At 48.2% G+C, this 23,617-nt stretch overlaps 1 protein-coding gene across 1 annotated transcript in view; it reads right to left on the bottom strand.

The window, feature by feature from the left end:
• The window catches only part of LOC113978553 (GDNF family receptor alpha-4), a 73,228-nt gene that overhangs the window by 5,193 nt on the left and 44,418 nt on the right, over positions 1 to 23,617 (bottom strand). Inside the window, exons 2-7 of the mRNA XM_027705578.1 lie at positions 13,836 to 14,114; positions 10,898 to 10,978; positions 5,280 to 5,625; positions 1,657 to 1,766; positions 751 to 885; positions 391 to 548 (exon numbers count right to left, since the gene is read on the bottom strand). Coding sequence (XP_027561379.1) covers positions 391 to 548; positions 751 to 885; positions 1,657 to 1,766; positions 5,280 to 5,625; positions 10,898 to 10,978; positions 13,836 to 14,109 — 1,104 coding nt within the window. The 5' untranslated portion in view covers positions 14,110 to 14,114. The remainder of the gene's footprint in view (positions 1 to 390; positions 549 to 750; positions 886 to 1,656; positions 1,767 to 5,279; positions 5,626 to 10,897; positions 10,979 to 13,835; positions 14,115 to 23,617) is intronic.

The raw sequence follows: 23,617 nt of genomic DNA, 5'->3' as shown, positions 1-23,617 counted from the left end.
AGAGAAGAGAAGAGAAGAGAAGAGAAGAGAAGAGAAGAGAAGAGAAGAGAAGAGAAGAGAAGAGAAGAGAAGAGAAGAGAAGAGAAGAGAAGAGAAGAGAAGAGAAGAGAGAGAAGAGAAGAGAAGAGAAGAGAAGAGAAGAGAAGAGAAGAGAAGAGAAGAGACCAACAGGGAGGAGGGCAGAGTGAGGGACAGGAACTTGTAGCTCTGAGCTTGATGCTGGGGAAAATATGCCAGGACATGCAGAAACAAGGACTCCAGGAGGCGGAGGGGAGGTTGGATATCTTTGGCTGGAATGACACAGGTGGAAGAGGGAGCTGAGCTGAGGGGGGCAGGAGGAGCCACAGACGCGGCCCAGCATCTCCTGGGGCCAGTCCAGCCCTGCCCTACCTTGGTGGGCTGGAGGTGCTCCAGGATGTTCTCTCGGAGGGTGGCCACGGCCCTGTTGGCGTTTCGCTCCTGCTTGTACATCTGTGTGGTGGGGGGGATGGAGGGGGCCGCGGCCGAGCTCAGGTACGTCCCGTTGCCAAAGGCCTGGATGGCGTTTTCTTGGGAAAGAGGCGGAGAAAAGGCTCCTCAGGGCAAGGTAAAACATCCCCGCACCACCCAAACGCACCTCCGAGGGGCTTCCCAGCTGCTCTGCTGGCAACTAGGGAGCTGGGCACCCCCAGACTCCCGAGGATCAGGGCATCTCCGTGCCCCCATTCCAAAGGAGGCCCCTCGGGGTGCGGGGATGATGTGGGTACTCACGGAGACAGACGTTGTTGGTGAAGAGGCGCAGGAAGGTCTCACACTCTTCCTGCCGGTTCCCGCTGGCGTTGCAGGTGCACCAGGGAGCGATGCTGGACGTGGAGTTGTCGATGTAGTTGGGGGTGATGGGGCTGCCTGAGGGGGGAAAGGGGTCAGTGAGATCCCCCCCAAGTTGCTCTCTTGGGTTGCTCCGCTCTCAGCCTCGGCCAAATCCCTCTGGGATGGCAGCACAACTCTCCCAGTGCTGCTGTCATGGCTCTGGTTTGCTTCCAGGGAGGAGAATCACAACCTTTATGGTCACCCCACCACCACCAAAGCGTTCAATCAATTGAAAAGTGCTCTCAGTCCAAGGAATGGGCATTTTCTGGGAATTTAGGTTCACTAAAGCTCATCTTGTTCCACCCCCCTGCCCTGGGCAGGGACACCTTCCACTAGCCCAGGTTGCTCTAGCCTGGCCTTGGACACTTCCAGGGATCCAGGGGCAGCCTCAGCTTCTCTGACCAACCTGGAACAGGGTCTCCACACCCTCCCAGCCAGGAATTCCTTCCCAATATCCCATCTAACCCTGCCCTCTGGCACTGGGAAGCCATTCCCTGTGTCCTGTCCCTTCATCCCTTGTCCCCAGTCCCTCTCCAGCTCTCCTGGAGCCCCTTTAGGCACCAGAAGGTACTGGAAGGTCTCTCCAGAGCCTTCTCCAGGCTGAACACTCACAAACTTTCAGGCGAGGCCGCCCCAGGGTGGAGCAGAGCGGGACAATCCCCTCCCTCGCCCGGCTGGCAACGCTTTCCCTGACGCTTGATCCCTCACTCTCCTCTCCCTCCTGCCTCTTTTTTATTCCTTTCTCTCTCTCTGCACCTCACATTTTACTTTAATAATTAAACCAAACCAGATCTGACCCCCCCATACCTATGATGCCAGTGTAGGCCAGCAGACAGGCAGCATAGCTCTCCCTCCGGCACCCGCTGGCAGCCTGGAGGGAGGGCTGGCAGTTGAACTGGAACTCTGCATAGCGGGACCTAGGGGAATCACAGCACAAAAAACAGGACAGATTAGCACAGATTTTTTGCTGGGAAAAAAAAAAAGATACAGCAGCCCACTGGTGGTGTTTGTAAAATCCTTCAGTGCTGCAGGTGTTGCTAAACTGGTTCTAACCGATATAATTTTACATTCGCCCGCCCCAACCAACCCAGGAGTAGTTTTTGAGCAGGTTCTGCAGCTCATGTTTTATCAGGATTCCTCTGGAGCTACGAGAGAGGTGCAGTCTTGGGAGAAATGGTTGTTGTCTGCTGTGTGAGGCTGGTTTTTGAGGGAAGAGCTCTTGCCGGCAGGGAGGGAATTCAAATTCATTCTGTGTTTGTCATTTTTAGCTTTGCCTAAAGAGCCCCAACCCTCCTTTTTATGCTGATTTGTTGGAACAGGGAATCACCCCTGTCCATTTTCTCTCTCTTTGAAGACTCTAAACGTAGCTGAGGTCACCTCAGACCAAGAGGAATGTCCAAAGGCTCAGGTATGGAATGTTCTACCCATCACCAGGGTTGCTGTCCCATCCTCTGCTGCAGGAACCCATTCCCAGGAGAAGGTTGGACTCTCTGGAGCCTGTGGAGAAGGTAAACCCTGCTGCCAATCAGTCATTTGCCACCTAATTCTTTAGAGATGGGGCAGTTTTTGGCACATGGTGGTGTTTGGACACTGTAGGATCTCTGAGACATCCACATGGGGCTTTCAGGTAGGACCTGGTGGAGATCCAGATCCATCTGAACAGGCCTCCCATGGCCAGGTAGGAAGGGACCTCAAACACTGCTGACACCTGAAGGTAGAGCCCTTTTGGTGACAACCTGCAGTGTCTGAACTGTGAACCGACCTCAAAATGTTTGCTCTGCCTGGGAAACCTCAGAAAGACTGAGCATGTTGCTCCTCCCAGACACCCTCTCTCTTCCAGATGTTTTCTTGGTGTTCCTGGTCAGGGTCAGAATTCCAACTTGCACTTTCCTGCCCACTTCTCCTCCCCAGCCTTCTCCTTTTTTTTTCCTTTCCTCTTCTTTGTTCCCATATTTGCCCCACACCAACCCCTTTTCCCCTGTGGCACCAGGAAAACTCTTCCTGCCCAAAACGTGCCGCTTTTAGAGGAGGGAGATGCTGCTGGCAGATTTTATATAATTCGATATAATCCGTGTCAGCAGAACCCACCCCTCCAGGCTGGGAAATCCAGCTGGGAAGGAGCTGCAGAAGGAGGACTTGCAGGGCAGGCAAATGGAGTATTTTACTCCATTTCTTTATGATTTATTCCTCCTGGTTTCTGCACTGCTGGCTCTGACCAGGTCACACATCAACCCCTTGCTCCTGTTGTGCCTCTAGAGGATATTTTACATTATACATTCAAAGGCCAAGGAAGCAGATAATGAACAGCTGTGCTGGGGCAGGAAATGGTTTCCAGCCTCCTGGGGGGCAACACTCTCCCCTTTGAACCTCTTCCTCCCCGCTGGGCCCTCTTGTCTTGTTAGAGAGAGGGCAGGACCACTTCAGATTCCAGGATCAATCTTCCATTTCAGGTTCCCTGGGTACCAGGGGACACCTGAGCCAGGGTTGGGGTGGCTCAAAGTTTTTTCATCATTCTTTATTGTCCTTCATCCACGTTTCTGGGGTGCACAGGGATATTTGTCCCAGTCCATCCTTCCAAGAGGATGTTTCTGCTCTCACCTCCCTTTTGTGAAAATACAGAATGAGTTAATTGTAATTTAAATGTGCTGGTGGGCAACGGCTGCTGGCATTTCAGCTCAGGAAGTCCCAAACCTCTCAATAATTAGAGTCTGGGATAATGCTGAAGGTGTTGTCCTACACTTGTTCTAGTGTTTTCCTTCTCCAGGTGTCTGCTTGGGGCTCCAGCTGCACCCAGGGCACTGGGCTGGGACCACCACAGTCAGTGCTTTTGTGGTCTCACATCTCCCACGGACAGATGGGCTGTGTGTGGATTGGCCTTCTGGAATATCAAGGACTTTTTGGAGAAATACAGGGGTGAAAATAGTACAGAAGAAGGAAAAAGGCTGTGAGTGAGCACACGGGACGGGTCTGTGGGGTTGGATGGGAGCAGAGCAGCAAACCACACTGGCCACAGGCTGAGGGGTGGATCTGGAGTGACACTGAGACCCTGAGACTCCTGTTGCAACCACCAGTGCTTAGAATTATGGAATGGTTTGGGTTAGGAAGGACCTTAAAGATCATCTTGTCCCATCCCCCTGCCATGGGCAGGGACACCTTCCACCGGCCCAGGTTGCTCCAAGCCCTGTCCAACCTGGCCTTGGACACTTCCAGGGATCCAGGAGCAGCCACAGCTTCTCTAGGCAACCTGTGCCAGGGCCTCCCTATCCTCACAGGAAATATTTTCTTCCTAACATCCAATCAAAATCTACCCTCCTTCAATATAAAGCCATTCCCCCTTGTCCTGTCCCTCCATGTGGGATGCTGTGGACTAGGGGAGATGGACAGTGAGGAGATGGATCAGTGAGAGTGGCTGCAAACACCCCACCCTACATCCCTGTGTGGCTCACACCTTCCTGAAGAAACTCCTTGCACAGGATAAGGGGTCTAAGATGCCAGGATTGGTGCAGACCATCCACGGATCAGGAGACCCAGCTTTGCCACTGAGACCCAGAGCGGGTCTATCTTTGGGACCAAAGCCAAAAAAACATAGAAAAAGTCTAAAAAACTCCAGCATAAACATCTCAAATCATCTTCTGTCTGTTAAAACCTTGTGTATGGGGAAAGGATGTGGGAAGGAGCCACCAGGGCCAATGAACTGTCAGTGGGATGTGGTGGGAGATCCAGCTTTGCCACTGAGACCCAGAGTGGGTCTTTCTTTAGGACCAAAGCCGAAAAAAACATAGAAAAGGTCTAAAAAGCTCCAGCATGAACATCTCAAATCTTCTGTCTGTTAACACCTTGTGTATGGGGAAAGGATGTGGGAAGGAGCCACTGGAGAAACAGCCTGTCAGTGGGATGTGGTGGAAGACCCAGCTTTGCCACTGAGACCCAGAGGGGGTCTTTTTTTAGGACCAAAGCCAAAAAAACCATAGAAAAGGTCTAAAAAGCTCCAGCATGAACAACTCCAATATTCTTCTGTTTGTGTAAGATACAAGAATATGGATCATGGGAAGGGGTCACCAGGACAATGAACTGTCAGTGGGATGTGGTGGGAGACCTAACTTTGTCACCAAGACCCAGAACAGGTCTTTCTTTAGGACCAAAGCCAAAAAAACACAGAAAAGGTCTAAAAAGCTCCAACCTGAACATCTCAAATCATCCTCTGTCTGTGTCACACACCTTGTGTACGTGTCCTTGTATCACACACCTTGCGTACGTGTCCTTATAATCCCACACCTTGTGATACAAGGATGTGGATCATGGGAAGGAGCCACTGAGGCAACGACCAGTCAGTGGGACGAGGTGGGATGGGGGACCCTTCAGGTGAGTGCACTGGAGCTGTCACCAGGGGACGAACCCTCGGGACACCTCTCCGCGTGCACGGGCGTTACCTGCAGACGTAGTTTTCCCGGCAGGAATCCAGCGGCGCCAGGCAGTTGGGCTTGTCCTTGGCCTCGTAGGAGCAGGCGGGGACGATGGTCTGGCGGCGGCGCTCGGCGCAGGCCGTGTCGTCGCAGGGGCAGAAGAGCAGCTCGTGGGTGTACTCGGGGGGCACGCGGTCGAAGAAGCGGCGCAGGGCCTTGTGGCACTTGGAGCGGTTGCAGGAGTCGGCGCGGGCCAGGCGCCGGATGCACAGGGACACGTACTCCGTGCGCAGCCGCTGGCACAGCTCGTCCACGTTGCAGGCCTTGGCCGCGTCCAGGCACCGGTTCACCTGCGTCACCTCGTTCTCCGACCCTGCGGGACAGGGCACAGGGGGTGGTTGGCACTGAGATCCACCCCCAGCGGCACCACCCCTGTATATTTTATGTATTTTATATATTTTATATATTTTATATATTTTATATATTTTATATATTCTATATATTATATAGAATATATTTTACACCTTATATATATTATATATATTCTATATTTTATATATATAATATTTATATATTATACATATTATATATTTCTTTTATATATATTATGTTATATATTATATATTATATATTATATTATATATTTTAAGTATTTTAGATATTATATATTATATATATTATACATTATATTATAAATATTATATATTATATATATTATACATTATATTATATATATTATATATAACATATTATATATATTATATATTGTACATTATATTATATATTATGTATATTATAAATATTTTATATATTATACATTATATATTATACATTATATTTTATATTATAATTATTATATATATTATATATTATATATTATAAATATTATTTATATATATAGTATGATTATTATAGATATTACAAATGCTACAGATATTATAGATACTATAGATATTCTAGAGACTATAGATATTATGGATATTACAAATATTATAGATTATATATATTATATCTATAATATATTATAGATATTATATAATAGATATTATATACATTATATATACTTTATATATTATTAATGTTATATATATAACATATAGTACATATACCATACATACTATATATAAAATATATATAGCATATATGATATATCATATGTGATATATATTATACATACTATATATAATAGATATTATATACTATATTATTTTAATATATTATATAGCTGATAATATTAATAAAATATATTAATCACTATGTGACTAGTATGGTAATTAATATAATTAATACAATTAGTATTTTAGTATATTATATTAATGGCATATTATAAATATTGTATATTATAATTATATACTCATGGCTAGGCACAAATTATATACTATATGCTATAATAATGTATTATTATATATTAGAATTAATTATAAGATGTCACATATTAATTATAATATATAATATACTAGTTATATTGTATTAAATATTAATATATGCTATTTATATTGTATTAAATATTATCATAACATATAGATATTATAATAACATATGATAACTATTAATTATATTCTCATATTATATTATTTATTATTAATTAATTAATTATTGTTATTATACTAGTAATATATTAATATATTCATGTATTATATGTGTTTAATAGATTATATAGTCTATATAGTTTATATGCTATATATTGTATATTATATATTAATACTATATATTATATATATTTAATATATTGTATATTATATATAAAATATGTAGTATTTATCATTTATATACTATATATTATATAATGTACATTATATATATATTTTATATATTATGTATAGTTTATACATTTTAAATATTATATATATTTTATATATTTTAAATATATATAATATATCATTCATATACTATATATTATACAGTTTACCAGTCCCTTTCTGCTGGTTTTCTAAAATGTTCAACAGGCAGGAATTTTAATGAGTTCAAGGGTTTCTCTGTCTGTGAACTGGACCGAGAAAAGGGCCACAACACCTGATACAACCAATCAAAGCTTCTCCGAAGCCTTGAAAGCGTTCCAGGTAATGCCATAACATCCCAAAGGAGATGAGGGAGAGGAGGGGAAGATGAAGAGATTGGTCTTTTTGAGACCTCCAACTGAAATTCGGGAGGCGTGAGGAGGGCAGTACTGAGGGAGGTTGTGACAGTCTCAGGTAATTGGTAATTAGGCAACGAAATAAAAGCAAGAGACTTTGTTGGCTCGGGCGCACTTTGGAAACTATTCCTGCATAAAGAGAGCGGTTTTTGCTTTTTAATACTCAAAAAGAGTCTCAGAGGGTGATTTTTCTGCATCAGCCACCTTGGTGGGACCACAACCCCCCCTCCAAGAAAACAGTGTCCAGGTGAAGCCCACATTTGTTTGCCGTGTCCTGGCAGCCCCAGATCCACTTCCCACACTCATTTTTTTCCCGAGAGGTGCCACAGCCACCCACCAAACCTCTCCCCCCCAGGGCTCGCTCCCCTACTCTCCTGTATTTAATAAAATGAAGCTTTGCTCTTCCCTGGGCATCTCGTAACACTTTTCCAATGTGAACTGGAACTTGACGCCTGGGAAAACAGGAGCCATCAGGAATTGCATCTGCTTACAGCCACTACTGGATCTACCATTGGGATCTCTAGTAAAAGACCCTTTTTTTCCCTCAAGTTGCTCAATATGAAGCACTGAGTCAGTGGCAAAGTTGAGGCTGCTGATCCATGGATGGTCTGCACTAATCCTGGCACCTCAGGCTCTCTATCCTGTGCAATGAGTTTCTTCTGGAAAGAAGAAGACCTGGAGGGTCCCATCAGGCTTTGGTCCATCCCAGGACCTTCCCAGCTAAGCAAGAGCTGCTTGGGTCTCAAAGTGCCACAGCAGATCTCTCACTTCCCCCATCCAGACCAGTCCTGACCAGTAAATCCTTGTCCTAGGAAGTAACAGTGCCTTCACAGGATGGGATCATCCCACTTGGAGTCCCCGGGACCTGATGATGGGTCTGTCCTCAGAGCCTTCCCTGCCTTCAGCAAAATCATTCTGCATTTCCACCCCCTTAAAGAAGACGAGAAAGGATGTCCCAGTCTGGGTGGGAGAGCGGGGAGGTGCTGTGGGGACACAGGGGTAGTGGAGGAAAACGTGGGGTGTGGGTAACAATCAGGAAAATAAAGCAGGATTTGTGGTGATGAATGCAAAACAAACAGTAGGAAAACAGGGATCTCATGAGTTTATATAAGGCCAACAGCCTCCTCTGCAAATGTGGGGAGTAAGTAAGAGGGAAAGGTCTTCCAGGTGCCTCTGGATCCCTGGAAGTGTCCAGGACCATTGGAGTTTGGAGCAACCTGGGCTAGTGGAAGATGTCCCTGCCCATGGCAGGGGGTGGAACAAGATGAGCTTTAAGGTCCCTTCCAACCCAATCCGTTCTGGGATTCTGCGAAAGGTGTTTTTTGTAGCACTGGTTGTAGGGTCCTTAGAGATGGATGGGGTGTGTTTTATAGAGGGGGAAACGCTCCAGAGTCATGGCAGGAGTGGGTTGGGATATCAGGCTCCATTTGCTCACACGGGTAAGAGAAGAAGCCTCCAAGCATGAGAGAGAAAATGAAGTTAAAGCTGATTTTCACCTCTCTGCATTAAGCCCATGTCCTGCAGCACACCAGGACTTTCTCCCCAGCACAGAAGGATTTTTTTCCCTTAAGAAAAATCCCCAGAATGATAAATTCCCAGCGCAGAGTCAAACCCTATCTTTGGCCAGCCACTGCTGAAACATTGACAGTCTCCCTGAGCACTTCAGAGCTGTCTGCTCTCCTTTATTTCCCTGGCATTATCAGATGCTCCTTCTCCCAGAATTTATTTTTCCCTTCCTGTTGTCCCTGCTGCTTACAGTGAGCTGGAAGTCAAATTCCAAGTTTTTCAGGGCGAAAATTCTGCTTGGTGCGTTCCCACTGCCAAATACTTCCCTTTCAAAATGCCCAGAGAGAGGAATATTGTCAAGAGCATCAGTTTATGCTGGGGAGCTGCCAGCCAACGTGGAGGGAACAGTTCCTTGGAAGGGTTTCATCATCCATTCAGTTCATAAATCACAGGGAACATGCTGGATTTTCTCCTCTTCCCACACAACACCAGAGATTGTGCTTTTTAAATCACTGCTACAATTAAGAGTGGAGGGATGTGGCTCCATTTGTACAGTTTTAAGAGTGACCATATATTGTTGGGTGAAATTTGGTTTAAAATACCTGTTGCTCTTGCTTGGCAAACGGTCATGGGGGTGTCTTTTGTTTCCACAAGTTCTTGGGAATTCTGGGTTTTTTTGGTAGATTTGAAAGAGGATCCTTTGGCAATGCTGATGGTATGACCCTGGACACTGGACAGGCGCAGGGTGGCAGGTCGTGATTCAAGTTATGGAAGATTTTGATTGGTATAAATAGGGAAAAACAGGTTTAAGCAAGAAAATTCATGTCCCTAAGTGGATGCTGAGTCCTCTGATGAATCCTTGCTGCTCTGGGCCCATTTGCTTTGCTGCCCAAACGATTTCAGCCTGCCTTAAAAATGTGCTAACCGTGCAGAAAAATCCCCATGCCTGGATTTCCCCATGCTCCGAAGCCCTGGAGGACTCTTAGAAAAAGGTGGAAAACTCCATTAGAAAGGCCATGACCCAGCAAACAGCTTTGGCCACGCTCCGGTGTCCACGCTCCCATCTGTCAAGTGGAGTCAATAAGAAGAGCGAGGCCAAGGGAGCACCTCCCATCCCTCTCTGGTTTGATTGTCCGGGGCTGATGGGTTAATTTGCTCCTGGACAATTTTCCTGGCCGTGGCAGGGACTGAGGGCATCCATCAGCCTCAGGTACCTGCTGCTCCTCCTCGCTTGGGTGCCCTCCAGCCGTGCTGCCACCCCAGAGCCGGGGGCACGGCGGGGAAAAGATGAGACGGGACAGATGTTTTGGCACATCTGCCAGAGCACATTACCTGCTCCCAGACAGGGAGCTTTATAACCCAAATCACTGTTGGTAAAGCTCCCCCACGGCTGGTGCAGGAGCTGGTTGGTGATGGATGGGTTGTTGGCCGACCTTTTAACTGCTGAGCCCTGTTTGTGCCCTCCAGGGGTTAAAAGGTGTCAGGCAGCTCTGTTTAAGTTGTTAAGGGGATTAACGTGATGCAGAGCAGAACAGGGGGCTGAGGTTGCCCTCAGGGGATGGGGTTAAAAGCTGTGTCTGGGATCAACCCATAGGGTGGGTTTTTGACCTTTTTTCCCTGCAGAGTTCGACCCTGTGACTGATGTGGAAGCACCTTTGAAACCCAAGCAGCTCCTGTTTGCTGAGGTGTCTGCAGGGCACAGATCATCCACCTGCTGTGGAGAATGAGCCCACTGGAAGAGGTCTTCCCACCACACCCCTCAGTCCCAGCCCTTTTTTTTCATGCCCACACTGTAATAGACACAAAAAAAGCCAAAGGATGAAACCACAAGTGGTTCTTCCCAGCACACGTAAAGTTTAGCACAGGAATCACAGGCAACTCCTTGGAAAAGCAACTGCTGGCCCTGAACCAGGCAATGCTCACAAAGGATTTCCCTGCCTGTAGCTCTTCCACAGCCAGTCCCCCCCCAGTTTGAACCAGTAAGAGCAGCTCCCCTCCCACCTACCTGCAGTGATGGAGGCCAGGCGGACGTAATCGAAGCCCCTGCTGAGCGGCTCGTAGGGGGAACTCTCCAGGACATTCATTCCTGGGGGGACAGGAGAAGCCGGTGAGAAGGCAGCTGAGGCTCCTGAGGGATGGCTGAGGTGCACAATCCTCAGTGCAGGATTGTTTGGTGGCTCCAAGGGCCATAAATAAACCCCCAGAGTCGCAGGGACTGCTGTGTGGCCACATCCTTGGAGAAGGAAATGGGATTGGACTGGCTTTTAAAAATACATCTCAGCTTTGGAATGGGGCAGGGAACTGTTGAGTTGTAATCCTCTGTAGCTCAAGCCACTCTCCAGGGAGTGTCACTGAGGGCACCAGGCTGTGGGCAGGTTTCAAACCACCAGCTCCCTCCACACATGGAGTTTCCATCACCGTTCTTGCTCTTTCCTCTGTGTCCCTCCCTGGGATTTAGTCCTCACCTCTTTCTAGGACACGGCCAGGGCTGTGTGTGTGTGTGACAACACACCCCATATTTATTACCACCTCCCCCTTTCTTCTTGCCATTATTGCTTGGCACAGAGCTAATGAGCCATAGCTCCCGCAGGAGCTTCCTCTCCTCATTTTTGAGTCTCTGGGAAGCTGATTTTATTCACGACGGTCTGTACTGCCCCGTCATCCTGATGGATCCCACGGAATATTACTGAAGCAAACAGCTCAGCATCAATTCCTTGCTTTATTAGACATTTAGATGGATGTGGAACAGCAGCTGGGATAAAAGGACTATCAAACCTCACGCTCCGGGCATATGCTGATCTCCAGGAAGAAATGGCTCCCAGGATACACGAGGCCCTGGAATTACCACAGGTGCATTACAAGGCAGCTTTACACCTTCATTGAAATATCCTGCATCGTTACCCACTGGAGAGGGGCCCATTTGTGCGTCTCAGAGTAGCAGTTTTATGTCCTGATGACGAAGCACCTTTATCAGAGGATTGTTATCGAGTTGTCATCGTGTTATTGTGTCTCTAAATGGGAAGGTGGCCCTGAGTAAACAGCGTGCTTTGCAAATTCCCTGAGCACACACTTCCACTATTGTTTTTACAAGAGGGCTTCTAAGAAGCTTTTTGCAGCCTCCTGGGTGCGTGTGAGTGAGAGACAAAGCTCTGTGTGGGTTCCTTTCTCAGTCAATTAAACGCGTGAGGACTCCGGGGCTGTTATGAAATGTATCACCCCGGGGAAATTAAGGCAAGGAAACCACAGGTTTGGGGGGTGAATCTGCACTGCAAGTGACCTCAGTCATGGAAAAAATGCAGCAGAGAAGGGGGGCAGAGTCTTGCCAGCCTCCTAAAACAGCCCTCTTACAGTCATCCCAAAGGTGGAAGTCCCAGGTCGCTGGGCGGGAAGTTCATCCAGCCCATCCAACTTCTATTCTGCACCTGGAGACCCACTCCTGACCTCTACCAGCCTCTCCCTCCTCTTCCTTCTAGTGCAAGGTGTCCCTGGCCATGTCAGGGGGTTGGAATGATATGATCTTTAAGGTCCCTTCCAACCTAAATCACTCCACATCCCAAAGCTGGAAATTCTCCTGACCCCCCTGTCCTATGGAGCCATGTCACAGATGACCTGTGGCCAAAGTTTTAGCCATGAAGGTCAGCAGGGAAGGAGTTGTGACACAGCCTTTTGAGATGAATGTCCTTGGATTGCCACCTCTTCCCCAGGCTTCACTTCAATGGAAATTAATTTATCTGGCATTTTTACGGGAAAAATTGGATTCTGGAGGGTGCTGAGGCCTCTGATTTCCCCAGTCAGTTCATACCACCATGCTCTGCACCCTTCAAGCTGTGGCACCTGAAAGCTTTCCAGGAACTTATCAATCAGTTCCCATTCCCAAGCAGTTCCCATTCCCAACTAGTTCCCATTCCCAACCAGCTCCCATCCCAGAAAGCCTGTAGGTTGTATACTCCGTCCTCTTCATTTTGCTTGGCCTTCTGGCCTATGGTCTCACCCCTGCTTGCACTTCTCCTTCCAGGTTTAATCCAGGAATGTTTTATTAATCTATTTCCCAGCCCATGGCTGGAAGGGTCTGTTTTATTCCCCATTTTAATTTTCATGGTGCATAAAACACTCCTCGGCCTGACAAGGAAGAGTTACGGCCGTCGAGGTGCGATTTTATGGCGACTCTTAAAACCCGTCAAAACCCAAACTTACTGAATCCCGGCTCTGGGAACACTTTAAATTCCAGCTTGATGTCACCAGCCCCAAATCTTCTCTAACCCAAAGACACTGGTGCGTTCGAGAGGCTCCAAGAGAGTGATTTTTTTTAAAGTTCACGCTGTTTTTTTCCTCGGAGCCCGTGCTTTATGTAGTGTTTCTGTGAATTCCATGGCGCTCACGGTCTTGGTTGACATCCTTAGATGCAAAACATGCCATGCATTTCCCCAGGAAAAGATCTCAAGGTATATTGGGAATGTCATAAAAGAGAGGGCAAGTTAAAAAAAAAAGAAAGAAAAGAAAAGGCAGGAGGTGCTTCAGGTTTTCAGGGTTGCTTTGCCCAAAATGTCAGTACCAAGGGAGTCAGTAGAATCATGGATATCTTGAGTTGGGAGGGACACACCAAGATCAACCAGTCCAACCCCTGGCCTTGCACAGACACCCCAACAATCCCACCCTGTGCCCCAGAGGATCAGCCAAACCCTCCTGGAGCTCTGGCAGCCTTGGGGCTGTGCCCACTGCCCTGGGGAGCCTGGGCAGTGCCAACCACCCTCTGGGGGAAGAACCTTTCCCTGAGATCCAACCTGACCCTGCTCCAGCCATTCCCTTGGCTCCTATCAGCAGACCTTGAGAGGGAACAGGAGGCTACAGGGACGACCTTGTTTTGCAGGAGCTCTACAGAGAGCTCCACGAGCAACTCCCTCTCGGGAAGGCCGCCGGGAACGAGCTCCCTGCAGAGGACTGACCTTCCATGAGGGTGTGGTGGATGCTCCAGTAGACACTCAGGCAGTGCTTCTCCTTCTTCATGCCCCTCTTGCACTTGCAGCCATAGAGCTGGCTGGAGAGCAGGGCCGTCACCGTGCTCCTGCACTGGCTCTTGGCGTCGGGGCCCAGCTTGTTGGCCCCATTCCCGGCGATGCACTGCCGCAGGGTCCGGAATTTGGCGCTGCACACGGGGTCAGTGGTGCACGACTCGCCGGCCTGCAGGCAGTCCCTGCTCGAGCCCACGGCTTCTGCCATGCCTTCTGCAAGGAAAGCAGAGTCACTCAGGATGTCCTGAGCTGGAAGGGACGCACCAGGATCATCCAGTCCAACTCCTGGCCCTGCACAGACACCCCAACAATCCCCCCCTGAAGGGGTTAATAGCGGGTCTATTAGCTCCCAGGATAAAGATATTGACTGGACGAACTTTCGGGTGTATTCTTGATGATAAGGAAGTCAGTACACAGCCCTAATGGAGAAACAAAGGCAGGCTGCAAAGTTGGTAGGCCTAGGATGTGGGAACTGCAATAAGGCCTTGAGCTTTGCCAAATGTATCACCCATAGATCCTAGCCAATGAAAATGCTGTTGCTTTCTTACCTAAAATAAGGTTACTGCTTGCTACTAGCAGGGGGTATAAAAAAGCAGATGAGAAAATAACGATCAGACATCTTTTCTGCACAAAACTGACTCCTTGTATCTTTACTGGCCATCATGACTCAACACAGACACCTCCCTGTCCCTCAGAGCATTGTCCAAACCCTCCTGGAGCTCTGGCAGCCTTGGGGCTGTGCCCACTGCCCTGGGGAGCCTGGGCAGTGCCCAAACACCCTCTGGGGGAAGAACTTTTGCCTGAGATCCAACCTAAACCTACCTTGGCACAGCTCCAGCCCTTCCCTGGGTGCTGTCCCTGGTCCCCCCAGAGCAGAGCTCAGTGCCTGCCCCTCCTCTTCCCCTCCCATGGAATTTTTAACTGCAATGAGGTCTCCCCTCAATCTCCTCTCCTCCAGGGAAGAGGTGTGAGGGCTATGGAGCAACCCCAGGCAGGGAATGGATTGTGTCTCCCACAGCCTCCTTCCTCTAGGTTGCCCAGACAAGCTGTGGCTGCCCCACCCCTGGAACTGTCCAAGGCCAAGTTGGACGGGGCTTGGAGCAACCTGGGATAGTGGAAGGTGTCCCTGCCCATGGTAGGGGGTGGGACTAGATGATCTCGACTTTCCCTTCCAACCCAAACCATTCCATGATTCCATGACAGGGTCAGCCTGGTAGCAGGATTACAAGTGGAAGAAACTCATCCCTGGTGCTTCCTCTTTGCTTCTCGGAGCACAAAAAGCCTTCCCAAACCCATTCTCCTCCCCTCTCTCTACCTCATTCCTGCTCTCCCAAGTTAACAGCAGCCCAACCCTGCGGAGACCCCCGGCCTCTCCTCCTGGCACACGAATTCCCTGTGCCTACGCCTCCCTGGAGCTATGAATGGCTCTGTGTGGGTGTTCTGACACGGAGTCAGCCCACCCATGTCCCAGGAGTTGGCCCTTGTTCCCTGTCAGCACATCCCCAGGACTCCCACTGGGTTTGTCTTGGCTTTTTCCAGGATTTTGGAGATTATCTTCAGAGTTACTCGTGAAAATATAAAGGAGTTTGTTCCCCATATGGGGAGGGGAGACCAAAGCATGGGAGGAAGATGTTATTTCCACGTGGACATTAATAAATTAATTGATCAGGGCTCAGTGGAGCTGTGTCCCAGTGCATGGAGCAGCCCAATTCCATGTTATTAATTGCTAAAACAGGCTGGACACATCCCAAACTGACTCCTTAGGGATGTTCCCACTCCAAGGCTCTCAACAAAGGCAGGGCCAGAGGCTCAACCGTGCTCAGCAGGACATGGTGGCATCCAGGTGGTGGAGAGGAGACACGGCCAGGAGAAGGGGAATGTCACCCCTTCCAGCTGGGGTGTGGTGACACAGGCTTGGGGGAGTGCTGAGGAGGGAAACCTGGGTTATGGAAGGGGAGGATCCGTTCCAGAGCCTGTAATGTCATTTTTGGATCCTGCTGCACCATGAAAACAGAAACTGCTACCATGACCTTGAAGGAGGATTTCTCAAACACCTCCCAAAGGAGCTCCCTGTCTCTGACATAACCTGTCTTTCCTTTGGATGGGAACCAGAAGGGTGAGGATGGATAAGGGTGGGAACCAGAAGGGTGAGGATGGATAAGGTGGGGGCACCTTCTGCTTTTTGAGCCACCCCAGTGCCTGTTACTAGTGAGACCTAAGTTAGAAAATATGAGAAAATCCTCCCTCCTGAGAAAACTGTGAGTCCTTGATCTCCATCTCTGAGAGTTTCATGGAATCTCTGCTCTCTCCAAGATCTACTGATCTCTCCATAAAGTCCCTTCTTCCACCTTCCACCTGCCACCTCTCCTTAATTTCTGCACCTCCCAGCCCGGTGTTTGAGCCCGGTATATCCATCTCTCCTCCCTCAGCAGTCTCAGGGTGTTTGCTAAGAAGGAGCTGCCTCTGCTGCTCTTGACTAGAGCAGAAAGCAGCAGCTGGAGTGCAGATATTTCAGCGATGTTTATGACAAACTTTGGATGAACCCACCAGGAGGTTTCCTCCCGAAATATCCCGATGGCATCTCGAATGCAAAACCTTTCATCAAACCCCAGACCATTTCCAAGTGCCTCGTGGCCAATGCCAAGCTTTCAGGTATTTCAAATCTCACAACACCTCGGATCCGAGTTCTCCCGCCCCTGATTTATTCATAGACCTGGTTTATGCAGCACTCAAGGCTTGTTTGGATCTGCCAAATGTGGAGGGAGAAATTATTTCCAGCATGTAGGAAACTCTGCCTTGGGCTGTCATATATTGAAGAACTCCGAAAACAAGGAATGAGTTTCCTTGAAATATCGTTTGGGCTGCAATTTCACTGAGATCCATAAAATATCCGAACACATCCGAGCAGAATCCATAGGAATAAAGATGAAAAGTGCTTGGCTTATTTCACCCTGCCTTTCTCCAAAGGATCCGCTCTGGATGAGGATAAAGCACGGCAGGTTTTATTCTGGAAGAGATGACTTTGTCAGTGTCCTGTCAGCTGCTGGAAAAGTAGGTTAGAGCAGAAATTATGACCTTCTTTCCCCTTCTCCACTTCATGAATTGCAGAAGATACTCCCCAGGATGGTTATAAACACAACCAGCCTGTAAAAGCCGTAAAACACTTCGGGATCCCACTTTAAATAAATCAAGCAGATTGACCACTTGAGAAATTTTTAAGTAAATATATCCTCGGGCTGAGGATACAAAGGCCAGGGGTGAATATTTACGGCCCAAACCCACGGCATAAAACGCCCCCAATTCAGATTTTATGGCAGGGAGCGTCACAAACGACCCGTGGCCACGTCACTTAAACCCCAAATCGTTCAGGGGCTTTCATTGTTAGAGGTGTCTTTGCAACTGAGACAACAGAACACCACGTTTCCCTCCTCGCACGGCCCCTCAGAGAGGAATTTTATGCAACATTAAGACAGAACCTCTTAAGGGGAAAAAAAAAATAATAAATCTCTGTGACTTATAAAATGGATGGTGCTCCCTACCAGGTGGGACAGGAGCAATATCAGGTGTTCTCTCCCAAAAGATGGAGTGGCCTCTCTGCTTTTTGCCTTCCAAAATAGCTCCTCGTGGACTTTGTGCCGCGGGATTTTCGTTCTCCCTGACCGAAAATCAGGATGTGCGCCCGGCTGGGTCTTCCATGCCTCTGCTGTTCTACCAGCAGCCCTTCCAGCTCCCCCTGCTCTCTTTAAAAGGCCATTTGTCTGGAGTTTTATCCCTCTCTCGCTGCTAATTTCACGCTGTTTACGGTGGGCAGATGGAGTAATGAGTTTATTTTCCCATCCTGGCCTCCACATCTGTCTCTGCTCTCGCTCGCCTCGGTGACACACGGAGCTACTTCTCCTGTGCAGGAGCAAGAGGGAAACCTGGCTCTTCCCAACTTCACAGACCCTCAGTTCCTCTCATACAGTTTTATTTTGCTGACCAAGAGGTCTGACTCTCCTCCAAGGAGATGATTTCCCTCCTCGAGGAAGTGCAGGTGGGGGGTGAAGAAATGTGAAGGTGACCCCATGTGGGCTGGAAATGGTGAATAAAGTGCCTGGAGAGCATCAAGGTGAGATCCTGCCACTCTCCCTTTCTGATCCAACCAATGCTTGGGCTTTGGATGGTTTAGGAGGAACCAAACCAGTTCATCCTGGGGGTTTGGGATACATCCCACTCCCCTCCAGTTCTTATATGTATTAGGTGTGAATATCTTTACACTCCTGTTTTGATGTGCTGGAGCGTGTCCAGGGAAGGGAACGGAGCTGGGAAGGGGCTGGAGCAGCAGGAGAGGCTGAGGGAGCTGGGGGGGCTCAGCCTGGAGAAAAGGAGGCTCAGGGGGGACCTTCTGGCTCTGCAACTCCCTGACAGGAGGGGGGAGCCGGGGGGGGGTCGGGCTCTGTTCCCAAGAAACAAGGGACAGGAGGAGAGGGAACGACCCAAAGCTGTGCCAGGGGAGGGTCAGGTTGGACATCAGGAGGAATTTCTTCCTGGAAAGGGTTGTTAAGCATTGGAAGGGGCTGCCCAGGGAGGGGGTGGAGTCCCCACCCCTGGAGGTGTCCAAGGAAGGACTGGACGTGGCACTGAGTGCTCTGGGCCGGGGGACAAGGTGGGGATTGGTCCAAGGTTGGACTCGATGATCTTGGAGGTCTTTTCCAACGTTAATGACTCTGTGATTCTGGGATTCACACACAGCCCTCCACAGTGACAACACTGTCATTATTTCCATGACAAGCTGTTGACACCAAAACATTTGGTGTTTGCTTTCACAGTATTTGCTGCTAAGACGAGAATAACCTCCCAAAATCTCCAAGAAAGCAACAGGAGTGGTTTATTATTCCTTAACTTGTTTCCAGCCTTGTTCTGCCTGCAAAGGTGGGTGAATGTCTTCATAGAATCACAAAAGTTTTGGGTTGAAAGGGACCTTAAAGACCATCTTGTTCCACCCCTTGCCATGGGAAGCGACACCTTCCACTATCCCAGATTGCTCCAAGCCCCATCCATCCTGGCCTTTATTCCAGATCTGATCTTCCAGCCAGCACATAGTCCATGTAAGTGGCTGGGAGAGGACATTGCAAGGAATTTTTGCATCCTGTGCTGGTGTGAGAGACATCTGCAGGAAACAGGGTCTCAACAAGAAGTGGGCACCTGACCACTTCCAGACCAGATCCTTCTGTGTCCAGCTGCTAGAAATGGCCATCACTGGACAACCTTTACAGGCTGGGTCAAATTAAATCAAGTCCCAAATAAATGTGCTTTCTAAGAGAGAACTGTAATTTCAACCTCCCCAGAGCTGCCAGAAACCAGTTGTTACACACAGTTCTCCTGGAGTGAGAAACGATGGGAAATGGAGTCTTGAAGAAATATTCCTAGTATTTCCCAAATATCCATAAACCCAGAGTGATGAAGGGGTTGGGATGGAGATGAACGAGGTCAGGTGGGCAATGCAGGTGGTCCCTGCTAAACCCTGTTTGGACTGTGGGTTTTTTTATGCCGTGACTTTCCAGCCAAATGCTCAGGATCATGTCAGGAACAAACTCCCATGCACAGCTCAGGTTTCCTTTCCCATTTGCTGCTGGAATAGCTGCAGAATGTGCAGGGCAGCCCCAATAAACACCAGTGGTCCTTCCCCCAAAACCTGCTCAGGAACAGCCCTCCCAGGAGAGGCCACACACCTCATCCAGAACTCACCTCTGCCGCCTGGATTTCGTGGTGCCCAGAAATCCCCTTTGGGATTTCCAAGTTTCCTGCTCTTCCCTGTGTCTTGGCCTGATCTCAGGGAATGCTCAGTGTTCCCTGAACACTATTTCCTGGATGAGATGAGAGGATCTCACATGAGCAGGACACCACCAGGCACCTCTGTGGGCGCGGATGGTTTTACCAACACAACACACACACACACACACTCACTGAAATCCCACACTGCAAACCCATCTTTTCCTAGTGATCCCTCCCACTTGGGGAAGTAGAATTCACTGGGAACACCTCAGGAATGTAAAGCCTGAGGGTGTCAAAGCCACACGGGAGAGTTCAGGCCAAAAACGTGCTGCGTGTCCTTGAGCAGGCACCAAAAATGTGCTGCCTGGCTCTTTGCACCTTCAGCTCTGACCTTTTCTCCCCTCCCTTTCAGGTCTTTTGTCTGTGTTGGCTCCAAGCAGGACTTTACAGGAGCTGGGGAAATACAAATAACCACAGTAACATTCACTCAGTGTTTCCTTCCCCTCTAATAACTGACCCACGGAGGAGATAATTTACTTGTCGTGTGCAGTCAAAGCCACAAGGAAACACATTCCTCTGACCTCTCTTCCTGCTTATCACAGATTTCTCCAGGACACCTAGATACCTTCAGAGAAGCCTGAAAACTTGAGATGTCCTGCAGGTCAAGACCCCTCTGCGACAGGAATTTTATTAAGCAAGCCATGGAATCAGAGAATCATGGAATGGTTTGGCTTGGAAGGGACCTTAAAGACCATCCAGTTTCAGCCCCTGCCATGGGCAGAGACACCTTCCACTAGCCCAGGTTGCTCCAAGCCCCATCCAATCTGGCCTTGGACAGCCACAACTTCTCTGCCCAACCTGTGCCAGGGCCTCCCTACCCTCCCAGCCAGGAATTCCTTCCCAATATCCCATCTAGCCCTGCCCTCTGGCAGTTTGAAACCATTTTTCCTTCTCTTGTTGCTTTATCCCTTGTCCAAAGTCCCTCTCCCAGTCTCTTGGAGCCCCTTTAGGTACTGGAAGGTGCTGGAAGGTCTCTCCAAAGCCTTCTCTTCTCCAGGCTGAACGACCCCAATCCTATCTTGCCACCCTTTGGCACTTTCAGGAGGATCCTCTCTGCCCTGTGAGGACTCACAATGCAAAGAAAGACTAAAATATTATGGCCACGAGTGTGAAATGGAAGCCTAAGAGGGCTCAAGTGAGTTGGGTTTTAGATATCTGAGATGAACTCAATAATCCCTCATTTTCCTTGGACAGCCCCAGATCCTTCTCAGCCATTTCCCAAGGAGGCAAATGTCACTCTGGCTTCGATGAAGCCTGAAAAGATGAAGCCATTTATTTGTCTCCAACCAATTCAACAACTAGAACCTGGCTGGGAGAAAAAAAAAATTAATAATTGTGGGCTGGGGCATCGTTTCTTGGATTGTGCCTGCAAAACTTTCAAGCTGGGAGAAAATCCAGAGCCCTCTGGGGGCCTGTGGTCTGGGGAAGTCACATCGTGTCTCCACTACCCTCAAAGAGAAAAGAATTCATCATGAAAACCCCTCCTGAAAACTTGGGGTGAAGTCTCCCTCGATATCACGGCTCTCCTCCACTCACACATCCTTTCTGACAGGGTTTCAGCCTTTGTTTCCTAAAGATGCCTCTGGAATGCCCCCATCCTGCTGGACTGACTCAGCCAGAGGAACCATCAAATCAGCTGGAAAAAAACATCCCCGTGAAAGGAAGAGGAAAATCAGCCCATCACGCTCAGTGCATGACCTGGGTGCAAATAACTGTCTATCTATTCCAAATATTTATGTCTCTATTCCAAATAATTGTGTGTCTGTCCCAAGTAATTGTGTGTCTATCCCAAATAAATTTAATCCATCTGACCAGAAACAGGGCTAAAAACTTTGGAGCATCCACGAATCCTCATGGCTACATGTTATTCTGAAATATTGGGTGTTTCATACAACAGGATACAACAAGTTTTGGCAGAGAACACGATCCATGCCACACTCATTCCTTGCCAAAATTTGGGGCCACCATGATATTGATTTATTGGGAAGCTCCAAGCCCTGATTTCTGCTGGAGCAGAGGTGTTTCCCCCATCCCAAAGCTCACCAGTTGTATCACCAACAGCAGGGTTGTGATCATTGGGATCTTAACACCTAAAAATAAGAATCCCATCCCAGTGGGATAACTGGAATATCAGCTCCTTGTGTGTCAAGAGAAAAGCACGTCCAGCTGGGAGCAGTGAGGACAACTGAGGTCTCCAGGGGCACAGATCTCTAAATAATTAAGCAGATACATAAAAGACCACAAGTTCTACTTAAATCTGACTTTAAAATGTTTTGGGCAACGGTAGAGACATAAAGATTCTCTGCTGAGCCACAGTGAAGGAAATTTAGACCCAGGACAGCTCCTATTTAGGTCTGACTCTGGCTGGGTCTGCTCAATCACATCCCTTTGTCCTCTTGCCCCTTTCTGACCTCTCCTGTTCCTCCTCCAGAGCTCTCCCAGTGTGCTGGGCAGGGCTCAGTCACATCCCTGCTCACCCTGAAGATGATGAGAGTGAGGAAAAAAGGTTGGATTCCATGTCTTCCTGCGGCTTCAGGTCTGGCATTTGACCTTCACATAAAATCATGGAATTATTTAGCTTGGAAAAGCCCTCTAGGATCATTGAGTCCAGCACTGCCAAGGCCACCACTGACCCATGTCCCCAGGTGCCACATCCACAGGGCTTTTGAACACTTCCAGGGATGGTGATCCCACCATTTCCCTGGGCAGCCTTTTCCCATGCCCTGACCATATTCCAATGCCTGCCAAACTGCTGGAGAAACCACATCCCAAGGAAGGTGACTCAATGAGAATATTGAGGATTCTCCATGTCCAAAATGATCTTTCCTCTTCCGATTAGGCTGATCCCAAGAAGACACTGTGAGCATCCCAGAGAGGAATCCATGATGCATTTCCTTGGATAGCCATGGCACAGTGAGGCAGTGGAACTGCAGATTCCCTGAATCTCTTGGAAAACCTTAACCTGATCACTGCAGAAAGCAGGGAAGAGGGAAAAATATGTGTTTGCAGAGAGGGTTGTGGAAAACGCAACGAGAACTGTTCAAAATTCCAGCTGATGGGAACATATGTGGAATTTCCAGCTGTTTTGCTCTGAATGTGTATTTATTGCTGCCATTTTAAAGCAACTCTTCCTGGGTTATCAAAATCCTTGGAGGGAAAGCTGCCGTTGGAAGGGGAGTTGTTATCACTTCAATTGGGTGAACCCAGAGTGATTTAAAAAGCATAAGAATCACTGGGAATGCTCCAAATGGAGTGACTTCCACGTGCCCTGTGACATTTTTTCCTCTTCTTTGATGTCTTTGAGAAGAGAGGGCGACACATCAGAGCTCTCAACAGCGAAAGGAATCCTCCTGGGGAATCTTTTCCTGACATTTGTCCACAGCAGCCCCAAAGACAGAAGATCATTCCCCCCTGGAGGAGAAAAGGATGTTTTGAAGCAGAAAAATGTGGCAAAAAGGGGCATTTTTAGACGAGAAGTGGAGACTTCAAAAAGATCACAGAATGATTTGAGTTGGAAGGGACTTTTCCAGGTGCTATAGTCCCTTGCAAGGAGCAGGGGCATCTTTAACTAGACCAGGTTCTTCAGAGCCCCGTCCAACCTGACCTTGAATGTTTCCAGGGATGGAAAATCCACCACCTCTCTGGACAACCAGCCACAACTGCAGTGCTGGTGACTTCCTTGGTGCCACCATGACCTTGGTCACCAGCTGGATTTGTCAGAGAGAAAGGAAATGAAAATTCCATGTCCCAGATGTAAGTGTAAGGTAAAAAAAAACAGCAGAAGGATAAAAGTGTAAGGTAAGGAATAAGCAGAAGGATAAAAGTTTAAGGTAAGGAATAAGCAGAACGATAAAAGTTTAAGGTGAGGAATAAGCAGAAGGAAAAATGTTTAAGGTGAGGAA

The sequence above is a fragment of the Neopelma chrysocephalum genome, unplaced genomic scaffold (assembly GCF_003984885.1).
Source record: "Neopelma chrysocephalum unplaced genomic scaffold, ASM398488v2 Primary Assembly neopelma1_345, whole genome shotgun sequence".
NCBI lineage: Eukaryota > Metazoa > Chordata > Aves > Passeriformes > Pipridae > Neopelma > Neopelma chrysocephalum.
Note: the sequence above shows the minus strand (reverse complement) of the source record. Positions and strands in the feature narration are given on the sequence as shown.